Source organism: Phocoena sinus, chromosome 11 (assembly GCF_008692025.1).
Source record: "Phocoena sinus isolate mPhoSin1 chromosome 11, mPhoSin1.pri, whole genome shotgun sequence".
In the NCBI taxonomy this organism is placed as follows: Eukaryota; Metazoa; Chordata; class Mammalia; order Artiodactyla; family Phocoenidae; genus Phocoena; species Phocoena sinus.
Window position 1 is genome coordinate 47,477,094 of NC_045773.1, and position 20,904 is coordinate 47,497,997.

The following is a 20,904-nucleotide window of genomic DNA, read 5'->3' on the forward strand; positions in this document are numbered from 1 at the left end:
TCAAACACAGAACCCCTGAATGTGTCATCAAATCAGACACTTTGGAAAGGTATCCACACAACGAAAAAGCCAAAGCCAGGGTCAGGCCTGAAAACAACTTGGCTGCCTGTGGAGGCTGGCTGTAATAATGAAATAACACTGTTATGAAACCTTTTCAAATTTCCTTCCAATTGGCTTAGAAGCCATTATCTGCTTTCTGGAAAAGAAAAAAATGAACGTCCATTTCCTTAATGGTCTCCAATAAAATGACACAATCCAGCTACAATATGCTTGCGGTACTACTGCTCCTCCTGGGCCGGTCCTTCCTTGGCAAGAGGCCTCCCTTCCAGGCCAAGCCCGCTCCCTGTGGAAGGCCCCGCTGGGAGCCCAGATAAGGCAGAGGGATGAGAGCTACAGAGGATTCTTTTCTGCTTTTCCCAAGCTCCTACCCACACGGCGCACAGCCTAACAACTCCGAGGCCATCTGCTGCCTAACATGCAGGGAAGTCCCACCGCCAAGGCCAACTGCAGGGCTGCAGGGAAGACCCATCATTCCACAGGAGTGATCTCTGTAACTGTCTTGGAAGTTAGTGAAAGTGGTTGGTCAGGGTGCAGTTTAGAGTAAGGTTTATGAAACTACACAACCTACAGACACAAAATCCCCCGCTGCCGCCCAAGAGGTCATTTATGCATGCTCTTCAAGACCAAAAAACACACTGAAGGTGAGTTCGATGGAGTACACAACTAGCCCACAGATCACCAAGAGATGTTAACTCAACACTGCAACTCAGAGGTCCTGTGCCCGGCACTGCTGGAAATATGGAAAGGAATAATCTTGAAAGTAAATGCCGCTGGCGCTGCTCGCAAGAAGCTTCCCAACCAGGAGAAGAGTCAACACCCACAGCCTTCACTGCAGGCAGAATGTGGTGAGACGCCGATACGGAGCATCAGCAGCAGTGCTGAGGGGGTGGGTGCACCTGAGCCATAGTTTACAAGGGGCTGGGGGTGGGGGTGGGGGTGGTTAAATGGGCTTCAGGTGGTCCAGGCACTAACTAGCTGGGGAGCCAACAGTTAAGCAAATCCTTGGTGCCCCCTGGTGGACATCCTCCATCACGGCAGCACAGATCTCAGACTCCAACCGTCAGGAGACTAGTCACTTGATTATTTTCTCTCCTCATGGACTCTTGGTCTACAAATGACAACTCTCAAAAATAATTAATTGAAAAAAATAATAATAATAATTAATTGGTTAGGCCATGTGCTGCCAACCAGAGCTTCTAACCAGGTTTATTAAATTCCAGCCAAAAGTAAAGAAGCTTGACATATGAAGATTCATGGCTTTACCTCATGGAAATGTACCATTTTTATCAGATTTTCAAAAACTCTCACATAGCTAGAGAACCTCTAATATTACTTCTGAGAAACCTCATGGACACAGAAATTCCTAGTAAGAACCACAAAGTGCGACTCTTCCACCCATGACGGTCTTATAATATTTCAACAAAGGGGGCATAAAACACTAGTATTCCCAGAAATAAAGAGAATAATGGAAACCTTAGCCACTATCTTCTCTGGTTCAGTCTGCTTTGTTCTCAGGAAGCAAACATCTTTAATCTGCCTAATATAGCAACCAGTCCTATTTGGAAATTCAGAACCCTCATTGTTTCTTCCTTGAATCTAAAACTTAAAAAACAAAAAAATCCTGAAATATTTTAAAGCTATCTTCTTCTCTGTAAACAACTCAACCTACATAATAAATCCTTCCCACTTTCAGGAAAACTGGAAGACTTTCAGAAAATGTTTCTAGAAACTAGGGTACTGAAGCAGAATGGTTCAGCAGATTGAAACCCCACAGACCTGAGGTTTTGCACGAAGTTGCAAGTCACAGCCACTGGTATCTTCTTTTCTCATTCATAAAATGGGTAATAACAATCCCCAAGCAGTCTATCTCATAGAATAGTTCTGAAGATACAAGGACACGTTAAAAAAAAAAAAAAAAAGATTTCGAAACCTGCAAGGCCTATGTAAAAAAGCTATTTTTGTAGTGGATATCATTCAAAAGACAGAAATGCAATTGCATTGGTGCAAAAGATGGTTCTGCAGAGGGACAGTGGGGAAACATGTGATCAAGCAAAATTAGACCAGTTCAAGGTGGACAATGGGGTTTCAGGAGAAGAAAACAGGTTGGACCCAAATGATGCCCTAAACAAAGGACTCAAGGGCTTAATGTGAACCAAGTCTTTAGTATCAGTACATCAGCAATAATCCTTTTCATATAACATTTAGGTATAAAAATACTTTACAAAGGAAATCCTTGCTGCTGTTAAATTACCAAACAGCACTCAACAACTCTTGGCAAGGCTGTAACAAAAGCTGGGAATCACTAGAAAATACAACGTATATAACAATCATAAAGCTGGCACTCGCTTGTGACCTGAAATTAGTTTCCGTACGTGCTGGCCTGAGCTCGTTCCCTCCTATCCAAGAGACAGAGATGACAATTTGCTCCCCCATCCCACCCCCAACTCCACACACGCAGAGCTGGGCCTTCATGCTGACTCAGTGCCAGAAGAGACTGGCCGCAAACAACACCCAGGCTAAGCCTGCCCTCTGTCATGTCATATCTGCAGTAACTGTGCCTTAAGTGAAATAGCAAGCAGCATCGTGAGGAAAAAATATGTACCTGCAAGACTCAGATAGATGTAATGTATCTGGTTATGTTCCCCTGGTAAGACCAAAAAAAAAGAAATTCCAAAAATAAAACTGTTGGACACATCAAGAGATGAAGCCCTTAAAATAAGGGTCATGCCAATCAAGTGAAAGAAAGAGACCATGACAGTGTGATAAACAGGGAATCTCTACCTGAGAGGCTGGAGGAACAAAAAGGGAGGGAGTCACAGGGGTAGGGAGTCAACAGGGGTGTGGCAGCCCCCTGTGCTACCTGTAAAGTCTCTGCGGGAGCTCAAACCCTGGGAGACAGTGCTTCTCACACTAGGTGCCTGTCCTGCGTAGGGGTAGGAGATGCCAAGCCAGTGAAACAAGCACAACTCCCCAGACTCTCAATTCTACCGGGCAATTTAGGATGGGGGTGAGGAAATATTTAACACATAAAAGAGTTTATTTCAATTAAAACAAATAGATATGGAAATGAAGATTGCATAACGATAAAAGAGGAGATTTCAAAAAACAATTCCTGATCACTATAGCTGATACCTCAAGATCCCTGGAAGCATATTTTCGATTTCCTCCCCCTCCAGGAGTTGTAGAAGTTTGGAAAATAATGCTGTAGAAGGAAAACAGACTGTTAAGTACTTCTAACATCACCACCACCACCACTACAGAGTTGTCAAATCTGAAGCTCACTTTCTTGCCAGGTCAATTATAATGTTCAGGCCAGGATCTTCAGGTATGTTTCACTTGTCTTGATTCAGTCTTTTCTAGAAATAGGCACATGGATGACCTAAGCTATAATAAAGGGGGTGATTCTGATTAGAGCTGTCAGATGACTCACTCTGATAAAATCACTGCTACCAATCTTCCCTCAGGCTCACATTCACTCAAGTCCTATGATGCTGTGATTCCTTCCTACATATTCTAGCAGACGTTTCTGCCTGGCTATAAGGAATCCTCCTCTTGGCCCATTTTCTGTTCTTATTTTTGCAGGCTAGTAAATATCACTTGTAACTGATCTCCATCCACATCATTTTTTACCTCCTGGCCTTAAGCTTCTATATATGAAGAGCACAGCAATCCCTTCACTGTCGACTTTTGAGAGCTTAAAGAACAATGCTATGAATGACTGGCAATTCTCATACAAGTAGAGAGACCCACCTTTGGATTTCCCCCTTGACAATTACTAGCAATGTGACTTGGACATGACCCCTCAAAACCTCAATTTCCTTACCTATAAAAGAAGATAACCACTACTTGTTTGTAAGAGCTGTTTGTGAGGACTGACTGGGATGGCGTGAACAAAGCTACCTACATACTGGGTGGTATATATGGCCCTCAATAAATACCAGCTCATCTGCTTCACTTCCTCCAAAGTATACACATATATACTTCATTACCTAGATAGAAAAGTAAATTAATACCTCGCTTTTATTAGCTACATCCTCCTAAAATAAGGTTCAGAGTATAGTTGTAAACAAGAAGTAAATACTAAATGGATGGATTTAAGAAAACAAAACATGAATTGCCACACATAATTGCAAGATATTCTCCAGGAAACAGGAATTCATGATTCAAATACATATTAATTCCTTGAGAGGAAGAGACCCACCTCGAGGGCTGGGCAATGCTGTGTCCCCTTTCTCAGCATCACTAAATGACATGGTTTTATCCACAATGATTTTGTTATGAATTGCTAGAAAATAACCTGAATTTTTAGCTGGGCATTCAAGGTTTCTACCACCTGGTGCAAACCTTCCCTTTTATTATTTTTTCAAAACAACTTTTTATTGAAGTATAGTTGATTTATAATGTTATAATATTGTATTAGTTTCAGGTTTATGGCAAAGTCATTTAGTTTTATACATACACACACATATTCCTTTTCAGATTCTTTTCCATTATAGTTATTACATGATATTTAATATAGTTCCCTGTGCCATACAGTAGGTCCCTGTTGTTTATCCTTTCCTTTTATTTTCGTCTTCTTCCTTATACAAGTGCTCTAGTCCAACTGTCTGAGAGACTTACTATTTCTCGGCATACAACCTACCTTTTCCTACCCCTTCCCCTTGCCTAGCTTTGCCTCCCATGTCTGTTTTCCTTAACCAAATTCACCCAAGTTTATACGTGTATATATTTGTACGCATATATATAATATTTTTGGCCCAACTAAATTCCTAAAATGGTGAGCTCTGAGACAGTGCTTCCAATTTAATTTACTAAAGGATCCTATTTTGCTTTCATGCTAATAAATATACCAAAGATTTTTAAATTTAAAATTCCACCTGAAATCAAGTTTGATGCCAAATCTAACAAAAGCTATAATAGAAATTGTTAGTGAAAAATATAAATACGTATATAAAAGTAGATGTCACTTTGATATGATTCCAAGAAAGATGAAAAACTACATACCCATCGAGGGATATAGATTCCTATCAACATTCAACTTTATGTACACATACATAACACACAGAGTTATCTGCTTCCTTTACGACCAGGGTCTACAAATCTCCTTCTCAAAAAGCACTGGAAGGACTTCCCTGGTGGCACAGTGGTTGAGAATCTGCTTGCCAATGCAGGGGACACGGGTTTGAGCCCTGGTCTGGGAAGATCCCACATGCCGTGGAGCAACTAAGCCCATGTGCCACAACTACTGAGCCTGTGCTCTAGAGCCTGCGAGCCACAACTACTGAGCCCGCGTACCACAACTACTGAAGCCCACACGCCTAGAGCCCGTGCTCCGCAAGAGAAGCCACCACAATGAGAAGCACGTGTGCAACAAAGAGTAGCCCCCGTTCACCGCAGCTAGAGAAAAGCCTGTGCGCAGCAACGAAGACCCAATGCAGCCAAAAATAAATAAATAAAATTAAATTTTAAAAAAGCATAGGAATATTGAAAATGGAGAAAAAAGGACTTCCCAACAGTGTGCCACTAAAGGCAATAGAATTCACATACTGTGTTTTCTGGGGCTCTCTCCACCCACTAAAAACAGCCAAAAATAAATGTGGTGAACACACATGACAAGGCAAACAGCAGACCGAGTACACAAGAATCAACTTGTCCAGATCTTGGTTTCTAAATACCGATCCCCATTAAAATGAACCAAGAGAAATGGCTGATTCCAGAGTTTGCCCAAGTTGAGTCTGGAACATCCCATTATGCCAGAAAGTAGGAAGTGCAGAGAAACTTAGTGGAGTCCTCCTCAATATTACAGGTATTCAGAGCTTCTGCAAAATCTGAGTACAAGTTATGAAGTAGAAGAACTGATAAAAGTTGTTGGCTCAAAGAAATTAAGAGAGAGAGATGACTCCCAGGATGTGAAATAGAGGAAGAAGGGAGAAAGTAATCAAGAATGTAGTTTGAAGCATGTCATTTATAATTCCATATACAATCCTCCCACACGAGAGGTACTTAAAGATGTGCCCAATTAAAGATTTGCCAGTGTGAGCATGAATAGGTCCTATCAGTTAATACAGACGTGGAAAACTAATGATATAGGTTCAGAGGCCCAGAATCTGAAAGAAAAGGCCTAAGACCAATAATGCTTTAAAATGAAAACAAGAAACCAAGACCGTTACTCAAAGTATACTCTTCAGGAAGCTGATCTTGACGGCCCTCACACATTCATCATTACGACACTAATTAGGGTGAGAAGAGCCGACAGGTCTCTTTTGAAACTCTCTTCAAGGCTACTTGAACATGCCTGAATATCATTCACGGATCAACGATTTAGGAGAAGGTTAAGTCTTTTTAGTGGTTAGTTTTACATATTCCAGTGTAATAAGAATTCTGGTCTAGAAAAGATATACTAAAAGGTATATACATATATATTTGTTTCATTCTGAATTAACTGCAAATTTAAAATGTGTAAGGATGGCATATGGAACACGTGCACACCCTTCATCCAGATTCATCAACTCAACGTTTTGCCCAATTCCCTTTATCACTCTCTTTTTCTATTGTTTCCCTAACCCTTTTCAAAGTAAGTCATAGACACACCTTTCAGGATGTGTCTCCTAGGAGCAAAGACATTCACTTACATAATCACAGTCCAATGATCAAAATCAGGAAATTTAACACTGATAAAATATAATTATCTAATCTATAGACCTCAAACGTTACCAATTGTCTGAATAAAGTCTTATTTAGCAACTTTTGTTTTTCTGATCTAGGATCTGATCTAAGCTAAACACAATGCATTTTGTTATCAGGCGTTTTAGTCTTTAGTTTTTCGTCTCCATTAACCTGGAACAGTTAATTTCTCAGCCTTTGTCTTTGACACTAATATTTTTGAAGAATGTAAGTCAGCTACTTCACAGAATGTCCCTCAGTTGGGGTTTGCCTGATACTTCTGCATGATGAGACTCAACATTATGCATTTTGGGCAGAAATATCACAGAAGTGATATTGTATCCTTAGTGCATCACACCAGCAAGTACAATTTATCAGTAAGTCCCATACATGCAATATTAACTCTGATCACTCGGTTAAGGGGGGGTTTCTCTACTGTGAAGTTACCATTTCTTGCTTTGTTATCAATAAGTAATTTGCGGAGGGATTCTTTTAGATTATATAAATGTCCTATTCGTCATAAAGCTTCTACTCTCTAGTTTTAACATCCACTGATGATTGTTTGAAACACATTACCATGATGGCTACAAAATGATTTTTCTCTTTCATTCTTACAAACTTATTAGTTGACCGTCCATGGTACACAGAAGCTTCTCCTTACACCCATGTGTTTACTTATGTATTAAGATATGGATTCCTATTAGTTCTATAATCCATTTTATTTTGATGTCAAATAGTTCCAGACACGTTAAGTTAGAACTCCATAAAGCTGATTCCTGCGTTCTTTTGACATGTCCTCACCATTTCTTTGAGTACTTACTTGCTTCCTGGCACAAGATGTTCCAGTTTGTACTTTCCCTGCACCATCCCTGGAATCAGCCATTTCTGCAAGTGCTGGGTTCTTTCAGCAGGAGGTGGTTTTTTAGAAACCAAGATCTGGTCTCAGGGTACACTCATTGCTAATAGCATATCACTGCTTCTAGGAGCTTTTAGCAGACAGATAATAAAAATTATATCCAACTTAAGAAAAACAATATATTTCCCATGACAGCATGTGGCCAAAACATATTTAACAGAAATATTCACTCACACACACACACAAAAGCTGTTTCGTGAAATGCTCTTAACTACTGGTTAACTGTCCCTTTTAAACCTTGTATACATTTTTCTTCTACCACACAGTAAGCTAGTCATACAAATCTTTCAATTTTATGAAAACAAAGCCCACACAAAACTGTAATTTGATCATTTAAGGTGTGAAAGTGAAAGCTGGGAGAACCTATTTTCCAAAAGTAAGAGTAAAGAGGATTTACCAAAGCTCAAGAATAATTAGTATTCGAAAAATAAGAGAACACAGGGAGCTTCAAGACACTTTTTCCTTCTAGTATTACAAAAAATATGAAAATAGCAAGTTGATGAGAGAGATTACTCTGCTTGGAATACTAACTCCGTTGCCACTCCTTCACTCCCACAAGAACCCCTGGAATACTGAGGGCGTGAGCACCTGTGAGAACACTTGGAGACTTACACATCACTGCTCATCAGAGCCAGACGGGCTGATAATAAGCCAGTCCAGTGGGACAGAATACACCGTAAAATTGTTCTCGTTTTCCTAACTGTTTCTTGGATCATTCAATTTTATCACAGACCCCCTTAAGTAACCATGTAACCTAAGCAGCATTTACTAAACATCTACTAGATGTTCCCCCCCAACACACCTCCTCTTTGACTTTCCAGGAAGTCCTTCAATCCCTCTCCTTTCACTGACTCTATCACCTTTCTTCCTCCTCACCTCACTTCATTCCCGACCCTCTGTAGATCTCACAGTACATCAGTTCAGCCACCCTCTTGGCAGAATCCTTTTTTTTTCTTTTTTTTTTTTGTTAATTGGGGTATAGTCATTTTATAATGTTGTATTAGTTTCTACTGTACAGTGGAATTCCCTGTGCAATACAGCAGGTTCTCATTAGTTATCTATTTTATACATATTAGTGTATATATGTCAGTCCCGATATCCCAATTCATCCTACCCTCCCTTTACCCCCTTGGTGTCCATATCTTGGCAGAATCCTTCATCTCAGGCATAACAGAAGCTGTCTACAGCTCTCACATCACTAATTATACTCTCTTATATCTTCAATCTCCCTTTCCTTTAGTTCATAAAGTTCTCATATATCGTGCATGTAAAAAAAAAAAACTTCACCTTTTTAAAAAAATCCAAGCATCTAGAAGAAAAGCTTTTCCTCCCATTTATTCAACTAACTGCAATCTGGATGTCTTCCTGAATTTTTCCCTCTTCTTCACCCAAATAGTGAATTTGTGATTACTCTTTGCTGTACTCCTCTATTCCTCCTCACTCCATCTGCCTGAGTTCAGCCCGCGTCTGTAACGATACCTAAACCCCAGAATTCTGCTATTGATCTTAAGTGTCCTGCGCTCACACCGTCCATCCTCTGGAGTCCCCGTGCTTCCCTCCTGACTCAGTTCACTCTTACCCATCGAGATCTAGCTCAAAAATCTCCTTGGGGGACTTCCCTGGTAGTCCAGCGGTTAAGACTCCACGCTTCCAATGCAGGGGATGAGGGTTCAATCCCTGGTCGAGAAACTAAGATCCCACATGCAGCGGGGCCAGAAAAAAACATCTCCTCCTCTGTGAAGTCTTCCTGACCCCCACAAATAGGGTTGGTCAGTTCGTTCCGACACCACTTCATCTATGCATTTATACATCAGATCACACTTTAACATAATTAACTGATAACATGTCTATGTCCCCTTCTAAGCTGTGAGCGCCTTGAAGTCAATGCTTGCTTTTTAACCCATCATTTTATCCTCTATGCCTATCATTCCAACAGGTGCTCAATAAATCCTCGTGAATAAATGAAATTTAAAAGTAGAATAAAGAATGAGATTATAATCTCACGCAAATAACATAAGCTTGAATATTAAAACACATTCCTACCTGGTAACTAACCGTTTTCCTTCCATTGCTTCCAGTCTGAGGTAAGGTCAGCGGTCCAGATACTATCCAGACGTCCTCAAACCTCTCTGTCAGCTCTCGACAGTACATTTCCATTCTGAGAAACAAAGCAAAAAGATGTGTGATATTCTCACACGTAAATGTAGAAAAAGCAGCAAACCATATCAAGTCCTTAGGAGAGATACCAAGAATATTAGAGAAATCAATGTAAAGAGAATATGGCACTAAACACTATAAGCATATAAGCAATGTTCTTCCCAGTGTGTCTACTGCATGGAAAAACTTTAAAAATACACGCATTTATACAACTACCTACATTTTCCTGTGTGCGCATTCAATGTACAGTTTATAACTGAAATTTTGTTTTGTTTCCTCATATTTTTCTGTGCCCTAGTTCTCAAATAAACTTTTTTCAAGAATTACATATCATTTCAAAAAGTTGATATATCGTTTTTATGTAACTACTTCTATTGTAGGACAACTGGGTTTATCCTGACATTTCTTAAATAATGCAACATTGTATTAATTCCTTAGAATAAATTTCAAGGGCCAGAATTACTTTACTGAATAAATATTTTAATGATGCAAGTGGAGATACAAGTGGAGAAATACTTTCAATACAAGTGGAGAAAAATACAGTATCCTCTGCCTATAAACATAGTGTTCTACTGTCTCAGTAATAATATTTTTAGTAGTTTCTTCCAGAACTTGACTTCTGACCAGAGGAAACATGACCAAAATGGCTGGCTATGTTCTGAAGTCTATACTTCCAAATCTAGCAAAGAAAACTAGTCCAAAATATTTATCCTCAGTAGTTTTAACATTTGAAAAAACAAAGGCAGAAACAGATGCTAGGCACACATTCTCCTGTCACATCACTCATCTCCCACAGAATCACATTTTAAAAACTCTCTCCCCTCACCTGTTCCAATAACCAGCATTATTATCAAAATTCTGAGGCACGATATTAGAAAGGTAAAAGGTTTCAGCCATGGCTTTCTGTGAAAAGAAATAAAAATAGTAACTTGCACTGAAATACCTTTCCCTTTGAGAGAGATTTTACAAAGCAGAGACAACCAGCTCCTCTTTCATACCTTAGCTCCAGGCAATTACAGCATCTGTTTAGACAAATGAAAGCCACAGCTACTCCGTGACAAAAAGCTCAATAATGATTATTCAGAATAAGGACTATAACGAAAGAAGTAGTTTGGTGTGCTGCTTTTCTTCACAATTTATGAAATTCAAACCAATAATGTAGACTCTATGACCGAAAAATTTCCAGTATAAAGCTAAAAGGTGAATTCTAGTGCTAAGCCTCTGGCAGAGGGTTTCTCAACAAAGGGAAGCTTTCAGGAGCACAGTAGTATAAGTAGTACAGCGCAAACACATTAGTTCAAGAGTGGCACAAAAAAAGTCCTATTCTTCTGAATTTCTAGCCACCATGTGTTCATTCCTCTCACACTTCTGACCTGTAAACCCAAGGCTCTGTCATTGGATTTCCTTTCATTGATCTACACTGCCAAGGCCACCAAATACCCTCTTGTCAAACCGTGGTTCTCAGCCCTTGGATGCACATTGAAATAACCTAGGGAGCTTCAAAAATATCGATGCCTAGGTCCCAACCCCTAGAATTTCTGATTTAACTGCTCTGGGTTACAGGTCTGGGCATCAGGAGTTTTTAAAACTTCCCAAGGTAGTTACAATGAGTATCCAAGGTTAAGAACCACTATCTTAATGATAATAATCACCAATTCATGCAATAAATGCCAATGTCAGAAAAGACATTTCTCGCCTTTTTTTTGGCAGAGAAATTATCCTAAATTAAAGGAGGCTAGAGAGACATGACAACTAAATGTAATATGTGATTCATGATTAGATACTGAATCCAAAAAGAAGTTGTAAAGGACACAATTGGGAAAATTTGGCAAATCTGAATGAGAACTGTATACTGGATATTATTGTACAAATATACAAAAATACACTTGCACACATTTCTTGGTATAATGATACACTTGACATATATTCAAATATCCTCATCTTTAGACAATACAATCTCCTGAGCAATCTACTTAGGCATGAAGTGTTACAATGCCTGCAATTCACTGTCCATGGTTTAAAAAAATGCATATATAAAATATATGTATCAGATAGTACAGTTTTTGCTGTACAACTTTTCTACAAGTCAAAATATTTTTGCTGTGTTCTTTTTTCAACTTTTCTACAGGTCTGAAATTTTTCAAGATAAAAATGAGTGAGTAGCTTTAGCTCCTATTGGCTTTCCAATTCCCTTTTGCATAGCATTTAGTTTTCCTCAACCTGTTTAAAAATGCATCTGAGCAAAGAAAGGAAGTGAAGTCAGGAAGAAAAATACAAAATAGGGTATGAAAATTCTCAAGTGTTAGGGTTTGGCTCCTAGGTTTTTAATTTCCAAGTCCCATGGTACACATAATACCAGCCCTGTGTTCCCATCCCTCCCAAAAACTATGCCTACAGATGAGAATTTGTTATCTCCTGCTGGAGCCATGTGGCCTCGTGACCACCCACTGCCAACATAGTCCTCGTTGAAGGCACTGAAGGTTGGAGGGATGCTGGGATCTGGCTTGAATTTACAATGTTTTCTGTCTGCATCACCTGAAGAAAAACACACAAAATGGTAAGTTACCAGTGGTCAAATATCCCTCAAGATTCTCTAAGCAAGGCAAGCTGCTTGCTGCTGGCTGGTGTCTCTCTGAGCCGCTGGTACTTAGTGACAGCACGCATGTCTCGAGTCCCTGGGATGGTTCGGCTACCTCACCTGAATTCAGCAAGGACTAGTCCAGGAAAGAATGTTTTTCATACAATGCAGCTATCTCATCTCGTATGCTTTTGTTTCTGGCCTTTCAAGTTAAAGGGAAAAATCCCTTGGATGGTGTCTATGTAAAAGCAATGACCAATCAAATATCTGAGCTGTATAAAAAGCTTAGTTACTAAATACACTCTTGCTTTTTAAAAAAGACCGCCACGGGGACTTCCCTGGAGGTCCAATGGCTAAGACTCCGTGTGGGGTGCGTGGGTGCGATCCCTGCTCAGCAAATTAAGATCCCACATGCCGCGTGGCACGGCCACGAAAAAAAAAGAAAGACCCCCATGTATTGTATGTTGTACAACGGTATTTGACAAGTTTATACGTACTGAAATAATGGATATATAGACACAAAACAATTTGTTCTGGGCAGGCACAGCCTAGAGGAGGGAGAGAGTGCCTCTGATATCTTGTTTACTGCCTCTTAAGCCATGACAAAACAAACATTTAGGTTATGAGATCAATCCAGGAACTCCTGACACAAAATATCTGAGCACCACACAGGAGAGACAAAATCTCAATTTTACTTATATTCTGATACCTCCAGAATAGTTTGCCACTGTGGACATCAGCGAATCCTAACACTATGTTTTCCACTGTCATTAGGACAGGCCTTGTTAAACTACAAAAATTATGAGGACAAATGGAATATACTCAGGCTGCTACTCAAAAAAGTGTAAAACGGGGATTAATGAAGTTACTGATTCTAATGTCATTTCATTCAATCAAGAAAAAAATTAAATTATCAGACCCCAAGGTTCAGAGTAAAGTATCTAATGTCTAGCTTCTTAGAATCACCCCATAAAAAATAATAACTGTAAACAGAGAATTACTAGTAAACTTCTCTAAGTGTCATTACCATTGGAATCGCTTCCTGGTATGTCTGGTTTTCTTTATCTGGTGCTCACTGCCCTTGAAAAATCATTTGGGAGCAGGGGAGGGGGGGACTTCCCTGGTGGAGCAGTGGTTAAGAATCTGCCTGCCAATGCAGGGGACAAGGGTTCAAGCCCTGGTCCAGGAAGATCCCACATGCTGCAGAGCAACTAAGTCCGTGCGCCACAACTACTGAGCCTGCGCTCCAGAGCCCGAGAGCCACAACTACTGAGCCCTTGCGCCTAGAGCCCATGCTCCGCAACAAGAGAAGCCACCTCAATGAGAAGCCCGTGCACCGCAACAAAGAGTAGCCCCCGCTCACAACAGAGAAAGCCCACATGCAGCAACAAAAACGCAACGCAGCCAAAAATAAATTAAAAAAAGAAAAAGAGGGCTTCCCTGGTGGCGCAGTGGTTGAGAGTCTGCCTGCCGATGCAGGGGACACGGGTTCGCATCCCGGTCTGGGAAGATCCCACATGCTGCAGAGTGGCTAGGCCCGTGAGCCATGGCTGCTGAGCCTGCGCATCCGGAGCCTGTGCTCCACAACAGTGAGAGGCCCGTGTACCGCAAAAAAAAAAAAAAAAAAGAAAAGAAAAAGAAAAATCATTTGTGGGAATTTCCAAAATCCTAGGATGAAGATGCCTTCCTGAAGAGAGGATGTAAACTTACTTCTGTCCAGTGTCTGGAGGCATTAGCAGTGGAGGACCACAGTAAAGCAAGCTCAGGGTTTAAGGTTCCTTGATCTGTACAGGCTACATGGCTTTGGGCTACAAGTCTGCATGACAGCCAGTCTGTGGCCTCAACTTCTCTAGAACAAACTTTTTATTTTCCTTTTTGATCCTTGTCTGCTCAGTGCCAAGGCAACCTTCCGTGTAGTTCCCTATGGTGGGCCGGCAAGTAAGTTCTGGTTCACCCATCCCCGAGGGTGCAGCCCTCTGGGGTTCCAGGTTAACGTGGGAAGGGTCTCTGGTAAGATAATCTACCTTGGCTGAGCCCTAGGTCTTGCCTTCAGTCCCCCTCACCCCATAAGGCTGCAGAACCAAAGGCAATGTGGCTTTGGTTTACCCGGGCCACCCTTACCCCTCTGGATTCTGGCGTTCCCCCAAATATTGGCCTGGCAAAGAAAGCTCTACTATCATGTTGCCTCTTCATGTTTTGTTTGTTTGTTTGTTTTTAAAGCCAGGATCAGAAGCCAGGAATCTGAGACATTTTTTTTTTTTTTGGCTGCGCTGGGTCTTCGTTGGGCCACATGGGCTTCTCTCTAGTTGCGGTGTACGGGCTCCAGAGCGCGTGGGCTTAGCTGCCCCGCGGCATGTGGGATCTTAGTTCCCCAACCAGGGATCAAACCCGGGTCCCCTGCATTTGAAGGCAGATTCTTAACTACTGGACCACCAGGGAAGTCCCTCTTCATGGTTTTTTTTTTTAGTGATTTTTTTTTATATATATACTTTTTATATACTGCTAATAACATTTCTTGTTTTTAGCAGGAGAGTTAATCTAAATAACTTAGTCTGTCATAACTAAAACAGAAGATGCTTTACACTAAAATAAGTAAATCACAGGTACATTGCTTCTTGTTTTCAAACATTAATTAGCTCTATTTTACCTCCTCAAAATTACACAGCTCATGTGACATACAATATGAAACAGTGCTTCTTTTATATGCCTCTGAAAATGATAACAGCAAGATAAAATTAGTAAAGCTGAAATTCCATCTTGGGAAAACTTTTGTATTTAAAGGAAATTTATCAGGCTTGAGACTAAATCAAGTGAGTTTCTCTTGATGTAAATTCATAATCAATTTCACCTGCTAGGATACAGTTTATGCTTACATCAGTTTCCTTCTAGCAGCAAGCATATTCCAAGCCTCCTGCCATTCTGCTGGTTAATGTGTACTCTATAAAGGCACATACTCATCTTAATATCAGCATTTTAATATATTTAAGCATAGCATGCACTGTAAAGAAATGGAGAAATAATCTGTGGGCCACATAGCAAATTAACAGGCAAATAAGAGAATGGGAATAAAACAACTATGACAGAAAGTAATATCCTTAATATAAAAACGAACTCCTACAAAATTCAAAAAAGAATATCCCTGGGACTTCCCTTGTGGTCCAGTGGGTAAGACTCCGTGCTCCCAATGCAAGGGGCCCGGGTTCGATCCCTGGTCAGGGAACTAGATCCTGCATGCATGCTGCAACTAAGAGTCTGCATGCTGCAACAAAGTCTGCATGCTGCAACTAAGAGCCCACATGCCACAACTAAAGATCCTGCATGCCTCAACTAAGACCCGACGCAGCCAAAATAAATAAATATAATAAATATTAAAAAAAAAGAATATCCCTATTGAAAATCGTAAAGAAAAATTCACAAAGAATAATTCACAAAATATTAACCCTCCCTGGTAATCAATAAACGCAAATAAAATCAACTAATAAATTGGTAAAGCTCAATAATGCTCATTATGTGTGAGGGCTGGGAGAGACAGGACAAATAATGATGGTGGGAGTGTAAATTGGAGTAGGCTACCTAGAAGCTAATCTGACACTGAATAGCAAGAGCTGGTCATCTTAATTACAGGAACGCACCAAGAAACTTGAGGACACGTGAACAGGCTCACACACCTGCCTGCCTCTCCAGTATCATTTCACATCACGTTCTCCCTTGCTCCAGCCACACTGGCCTTCTTTGAGTTCCATAACCGAACCAAACTCTTCACATTGGGGCCTTTAAAGATGCAACTGTGCTTCTCTTTCCCTGCCTGAACGCTCTTCTCCATACCCCCGCTGCCCACCCAACTCCTCTGCCTGAGTGACTGCCATCCACTCTTCAGGCCACTTTCTCAAAGAAGCCTCGCTAATCAGTATCAGGTTCTCCTGTTATAACCTCCCATCGTATTCTTTACTGTTCCTTAATTATACTATCCCAACTTGCAATCATTTTTCCTTCAGAACAGTTATTGCCAATTGTAATTATACATTTATGATTATTTGATAGGTCCACCCAACCCCCTCCCCAATTCAAAGTACCTTGGGGGTAGAGACCATCTACTCTGGTCACTGATATAACCCCAAGGCTCAGCACAGAGCCATGCACAAGTAGGCACTTAAAAGCATTTGTGGGCAGGCCCCGGTGCAGACCTGGCCAAGTCCAAGAACCACACCATGCACAACCAGTCCCGAAAGCAGCACAGAAACGGCATCAAGGAACCCCGATCACAACATGAATCTCTTAAGGGGGTGGACCCCAAATTCCTGAGGAACATGCGCTTTGCCAAGAAGCACAACAAGAAGGGCCTGAAGAAGATGCAGGCCAACAACGCCAAGGCCATAGGTGCACATGCTGAGGCTAGAAAGGCTCTCGTAAAGGGACTTCCCTGGTGGCGCAGAGGTTAAGGATCTGCCTGCCAATGCAGGGGACACGGGTTCGAGCCCGTGTCCGGGAAGATCCCACATGCTGCAGAGCAACTAAGCCCGTGCGCCACAACTACTAAACCTCTGCTCTGGAGCCCGCGAGCCACAAGTACTGAGCCCGCTAGCCTAGAGCCCATGCTCCACAACGAGAAGTCACTGCAATGAGTAGCCCCCGCTCGCCGCAACTAAAGAAAGCCTGCGTGCAGCAACAAAGACCCAACACAGCCAAACAATAATAATAATTTAATTAATTTTTTAAAAAGGCTCTTGTAAAGCCCAAGGAGGTCGAGCCCAAGATCCCAACAGGCGGCAGCCGCAAGCTCAGTCAACTTGCCTACATTGCTCACCCCAAGCTCGGGAAATGTGCTCATGCCTGCATCGCTAACGGTTTCAGGCTCTGCCGGCCAAAGTCCCAGGCCAAGGCTCAAACCAAGGCCAAGGCTGCAGGTGCAGCTGCTGCTCCAGCTCCAGCTCAGGCTCCCAAAGGTGCCCAGAACCCCACAAAGGCTCTGGAGTAGAGACCTTTGTCTGCCAATGTGAGGACAGAAGGGCTGGTGTGACCCCTGGCTGCTGTCTGCATGGGGCTGGTGTCCTCCTGTGCTATTTGTACAAATAAACCTGAGGCAGGAAAAAAAAAAAAGCATTTGTGGACGTAATGAATGAGTGGTGCTCATTCCAAGAATATTTATGACAAAGGCTCCAATTCATGTGTCAAGATACAGATCCTCTCAACCCCTGAGACAGCCTGGAAGGGTCTAGGGTGCCCTGGCTGCCAGGCAGGGTCCATTTATCTAGTGAGCCAGACAAACACCATCATTTTCTAAATGTTCTGTAAAGTAGAAATGGTTGAAATTATTAATAATCCTCCTTGTTTTAAATTTGGAAACATCTTTCATCAACGCCTTTGCTTCTAACCACCTACCCGTTATCTTGCTCTTGGATATATGTTCAAGAACCCATCTAGGCACCCGCTTTGACTGATCATAAGACAAGGCATGGTTAGTGTAGCACCTCGTCTCTGTTCCAGTTAAAGGGAATCCAAATTGTTCTAAGAGAGCCCTTTCTGAAGAACCTAAAAATGAAAAACAGGGGAAAAAATAACAGTTAGTGACTATTATTAGGAATAAAAAATTATAAGGAAGGGGGTAAGACAAAGGACTGACTCAACAATTTAATCAACCAGGTGATCTCATTTTTGCAATTACTTATAAAGCAAAGAAAAGAGACAGTAGGCAAAATACTGGTTTTGCCTATAATCAGTTGTATAGTTCTATGCAGGTAAACTGTAGCTATTTCATTAACTGTTCTTTTTTTAATTTAAAAAAAATTTATTTCTCCTATTTATTTTCTAATTTATTTATTTTCTTATTGATTGATTGACGTGTTGGGTCTTCTTTGCTGCCCACGGTCTTTCTCTAGTTGCGGTGAGGTGCGCAGGCTTCTCAATGAGGTGGCTTCTTTTGTTGCTAGAGCGCAGGCTCAGTAGTTGTGGCGCACAGGCTTAGCTGCCCCGCGGCACATGTGGGATCTTCTTCGACCAGGGCTCAAACCCGTGTCCCCTAGCATTGGCAGGCGGATTCTTAACCACTGTGCCACCAGGGAAGTACCTCATTAACTGTTAAATAAGGACCTGATCTTGCTGGTCTTTCACATCAAATTTTCAAATCTCTGCCCCACAAAGTACAGTGTATACAAAAGCAGCAAAGGAAAAGCTCCTGTCGTTACTAGTCATTGATATGATTAAATGCGCGACAGCCTACGTACTCATTATGTTCTAAGAGTTAATGTGGGGACAAAAGCATAGCCTTTTAAATTTTTTTAAAAGACCATCGTTCAGGGGCTTCCCTCGTGGTGCAGTGGTTTAGAATCCGCCTGCCAATGCAGGGGACACGGGTTCAAGCCCTGGTCTGGGAAGATCCCACATGCCGTGGAGCAACTAAGCCCGTGCGCCACGGTAGCTGAGCCTGTGACCCGGCGTGCTACAACTACTGAAGCCCATGCGCCTAGATCCGGTGCTCTGCAACAACAGAAGCCACTGCAACGAGAAGTCCGCGCACCGCAACGAAGAGTAGCCCCCGCTCGCCGCAACTACAGAAAGCCCGTGTGGAGGAACGAAGGCCCAATGCAGCCAAAAAAAAAAAAAAAAAGACCATCGTTCATTGACACTCTTCCTCAATGTTCTGGTACTGAAGCAGAGACGTGTGCTGCAGCAAGACAGTGGTAAAACTGGTATTGCTTCTCCTAGTGGGAGAAACCAAGCACGCACGGAACAGGGAGTCGGTTTCCAAATAATTCTCTCTTGATGCGCTCTCCAGGCTTCAACCCACCAGAGCTGCTCTCTTCCTAAATGCCAAGTATCAGGAGGAGCAAGTTAAATTAGTGTATCCGAGCATGAGCTCATTTACTTTGTCAAATATAAGGTACACCTGGTAACCTGCGGATTTACATACTTTGAAGAAGGGGCCAGCAGGTATTCTTCATTTGAACGATGATAAATTGAGAACAGTTAACTGATCTGCTAAAACTATGTGTTCATTCGTTCATTCATCCATACGTACTGGATGCCAATTATGTACCAGGTACCGGGCTGGTGGAGAACAAAACTGACACCGTCCGAGCGCTTATGGAGCTAACAATCTAGGGGAGGACATAGACAATAAAAACACACATGTCGGGGTAGTATATCCCCAGGGGGAAGGAAGTACACGGAGCAGGCAGGTGAGACGCAACGCGGGGAGAGGAAGCCGAGCCGGAAGACTGCACGGCAGACGACCAAGGGCCTGGCGAGTGGAGACAGCGCGCGTCCATGGTTACGGCTCCTGACCGAGGTAGCAGCCCGGGCCCGAGACTTGGGGGCCCACACACTCACCGTCCGGCTCCCTCACCGCCAACGCTGGCTCAGCGTCCTGACTCCGGAGGAACTGCACGACAGTTAGCCCGGTTCCCACAGCGCCCGCGACGGCTCCAGCCACGAAGCCACTCAAAAAGCGTCGGGAGCCTCGGAAGCGGGAGGCAAAAGCTCTGGCAACCATCTTGCCCGAGACGCTAGCTGTTTGCCTTAGCGCATGCGCACTCCAAGTCAGCCGCCTGAAAGCCAATCGCAAACGGGACCAAGACACGCATGCGCTACCTGGAGTCGCTGGCCCTGAGCCTCTCAGGAGACGCCGGAGGGCAGAGCGCAAGCGCGCGCCCCCTGGTGACAAACCTGGAGGCCCAGGAGCGTCCCGGCTCCATCCCTGGTCCCCTGGGCCGGGTGATGGGTGAGAGCATGACGCCTTGAAGGCTCAGTATGTGCACATACAGTCCTGAGAAGAAAATAACTCTTAGTCCCGTTTAATAGGTGAGTAAACCACTTGCGCATGCTTACGCTAAGGTCCTCAGAACCGAGATTCCAACTTAGGTCTGATTCTAAAACCTGTGCCACATTGGATGGCCTCATGACACGTGGCTTTGAAATCGCATGGTACACAAATCGTAACTTCTAAAGATAGCTTTGCATCTCCTAAGGAGTTTCTTGACAAGACAGTACTCCATGGTGGTTTAGGACCCTGAATCAGAGCACAGGGGTTTGGACCCCCACTCAACCACTTTCTACCTGTTTCCTCTTTTTAAAACTGGAATAATAATAGTAATAATAATAATACTTACTTATTAGACCATAGGGTTCTTGTGAGGATTAAAGGAGATTAACCATGTAAAGCATTTAGGGAAGAACCTGGGGCATGTCGTTAAGTGCTCTGTTAATATTAGCAATTTTTATTTAGGCAGCTCTACTTTATCTTTATAGAATATGGAATCCGGATTGCTGAACGCCTGCTGTCAAAGGAAGGTTATATGTTTTATACACTCCCATTCACAAATAAATAGGTCTTCTTCATTTTGCAGCATACTCTCCAGCATTCCATGTGGATTTAGTTCACTAAGCAGGAGGCCAATTCTAACAACCAACTTAAGTGTAGACGTTGTTTTGGGCTTCCCTGGTGGCGCAGTGGTTGACAGTCCGCCTGCCGATGCAGGGGACACGGGTTCGTGCCCCGGTCCGCGAAGATCCCACATGCCATGAAGCGGCTGGG

General features: G+C 42.4%; 2 protein-coding genes across 7 annotated transcripts in view; one reads left to right on the forward strand and one right to left on the reverse strand.

Annotated features, from left to right (window-relative positions):
* Positions 1–19,888, reverse strand: part of EXOG (exo/endonuclease G) — an 87,225-nt gene extending 67,337 nt beyond the window's left edge. For 5 of the 6 annotated variants that reach the window (XR_004352107.1, XR_004352106.1, XR_004352105.1 and 2 more), the window contains exons 1-5: positions 19,701–19,865; positions 17,754–17,903; positions 12,192–12,331; positions 10,623–10,699; positions 9,683–9,797 (exon numbers count right to left, since the gene is read on the reverse strand). Coding sequence is in view for 1 of the 6 variants with exons in the window: in XM_032648027.1 (XP_032503918.1) it covers positions 9,683–9,797; positions 10,623–10,699; positions 12,192–12,331; positions 17,754–17,903; positions 19,701–19,863 (645 nt within the window). In the remaining 5 variants the exon portion in view is untranslated. Of the gene's footprint in view, positions 1–9,682; positions 9,798–10,622; positions 10,700–12,191; positions 12,332–17,753; positions 17,904–19,700 lie in introns of all 6 variants that reach the window. The other variant, XM_032648027.1, reaches the window with a different exon arrangement.
* Positions 15,368–17,726, forward strand: LOC116761709 (60S ribosomal protein L29-like). The gene is made up of 3 exons (XM_032647858.1): positions 15,368–15,374; positions 16,545–16,774; positions 17,095–17,726. Exons 1-3 carry the CDS (start codon positions 15,368–15,370, stop codon positions 17,347–17,349), a joined length of 492 nt encoding a protein of 163 aa, XP_032503749.1. The 3' UTR covers positions 17,350–17,726.
* Positions 19,889–20,904: the final 1,016 nt, after the last annotated feature.

Bases quoted from the DNA above. Each gene is read 5' to 3' on its own strand.
- LOC116761709 (XM_032647858.1), top strand. The intron at 16,775-17,094 runs GCTCTCGTAAAG...TTTTTTAAAAAG, and splicing joins CACATGCTGAGGCTAGAAAG to GCTCTTGTAAAGCCCAAGGA.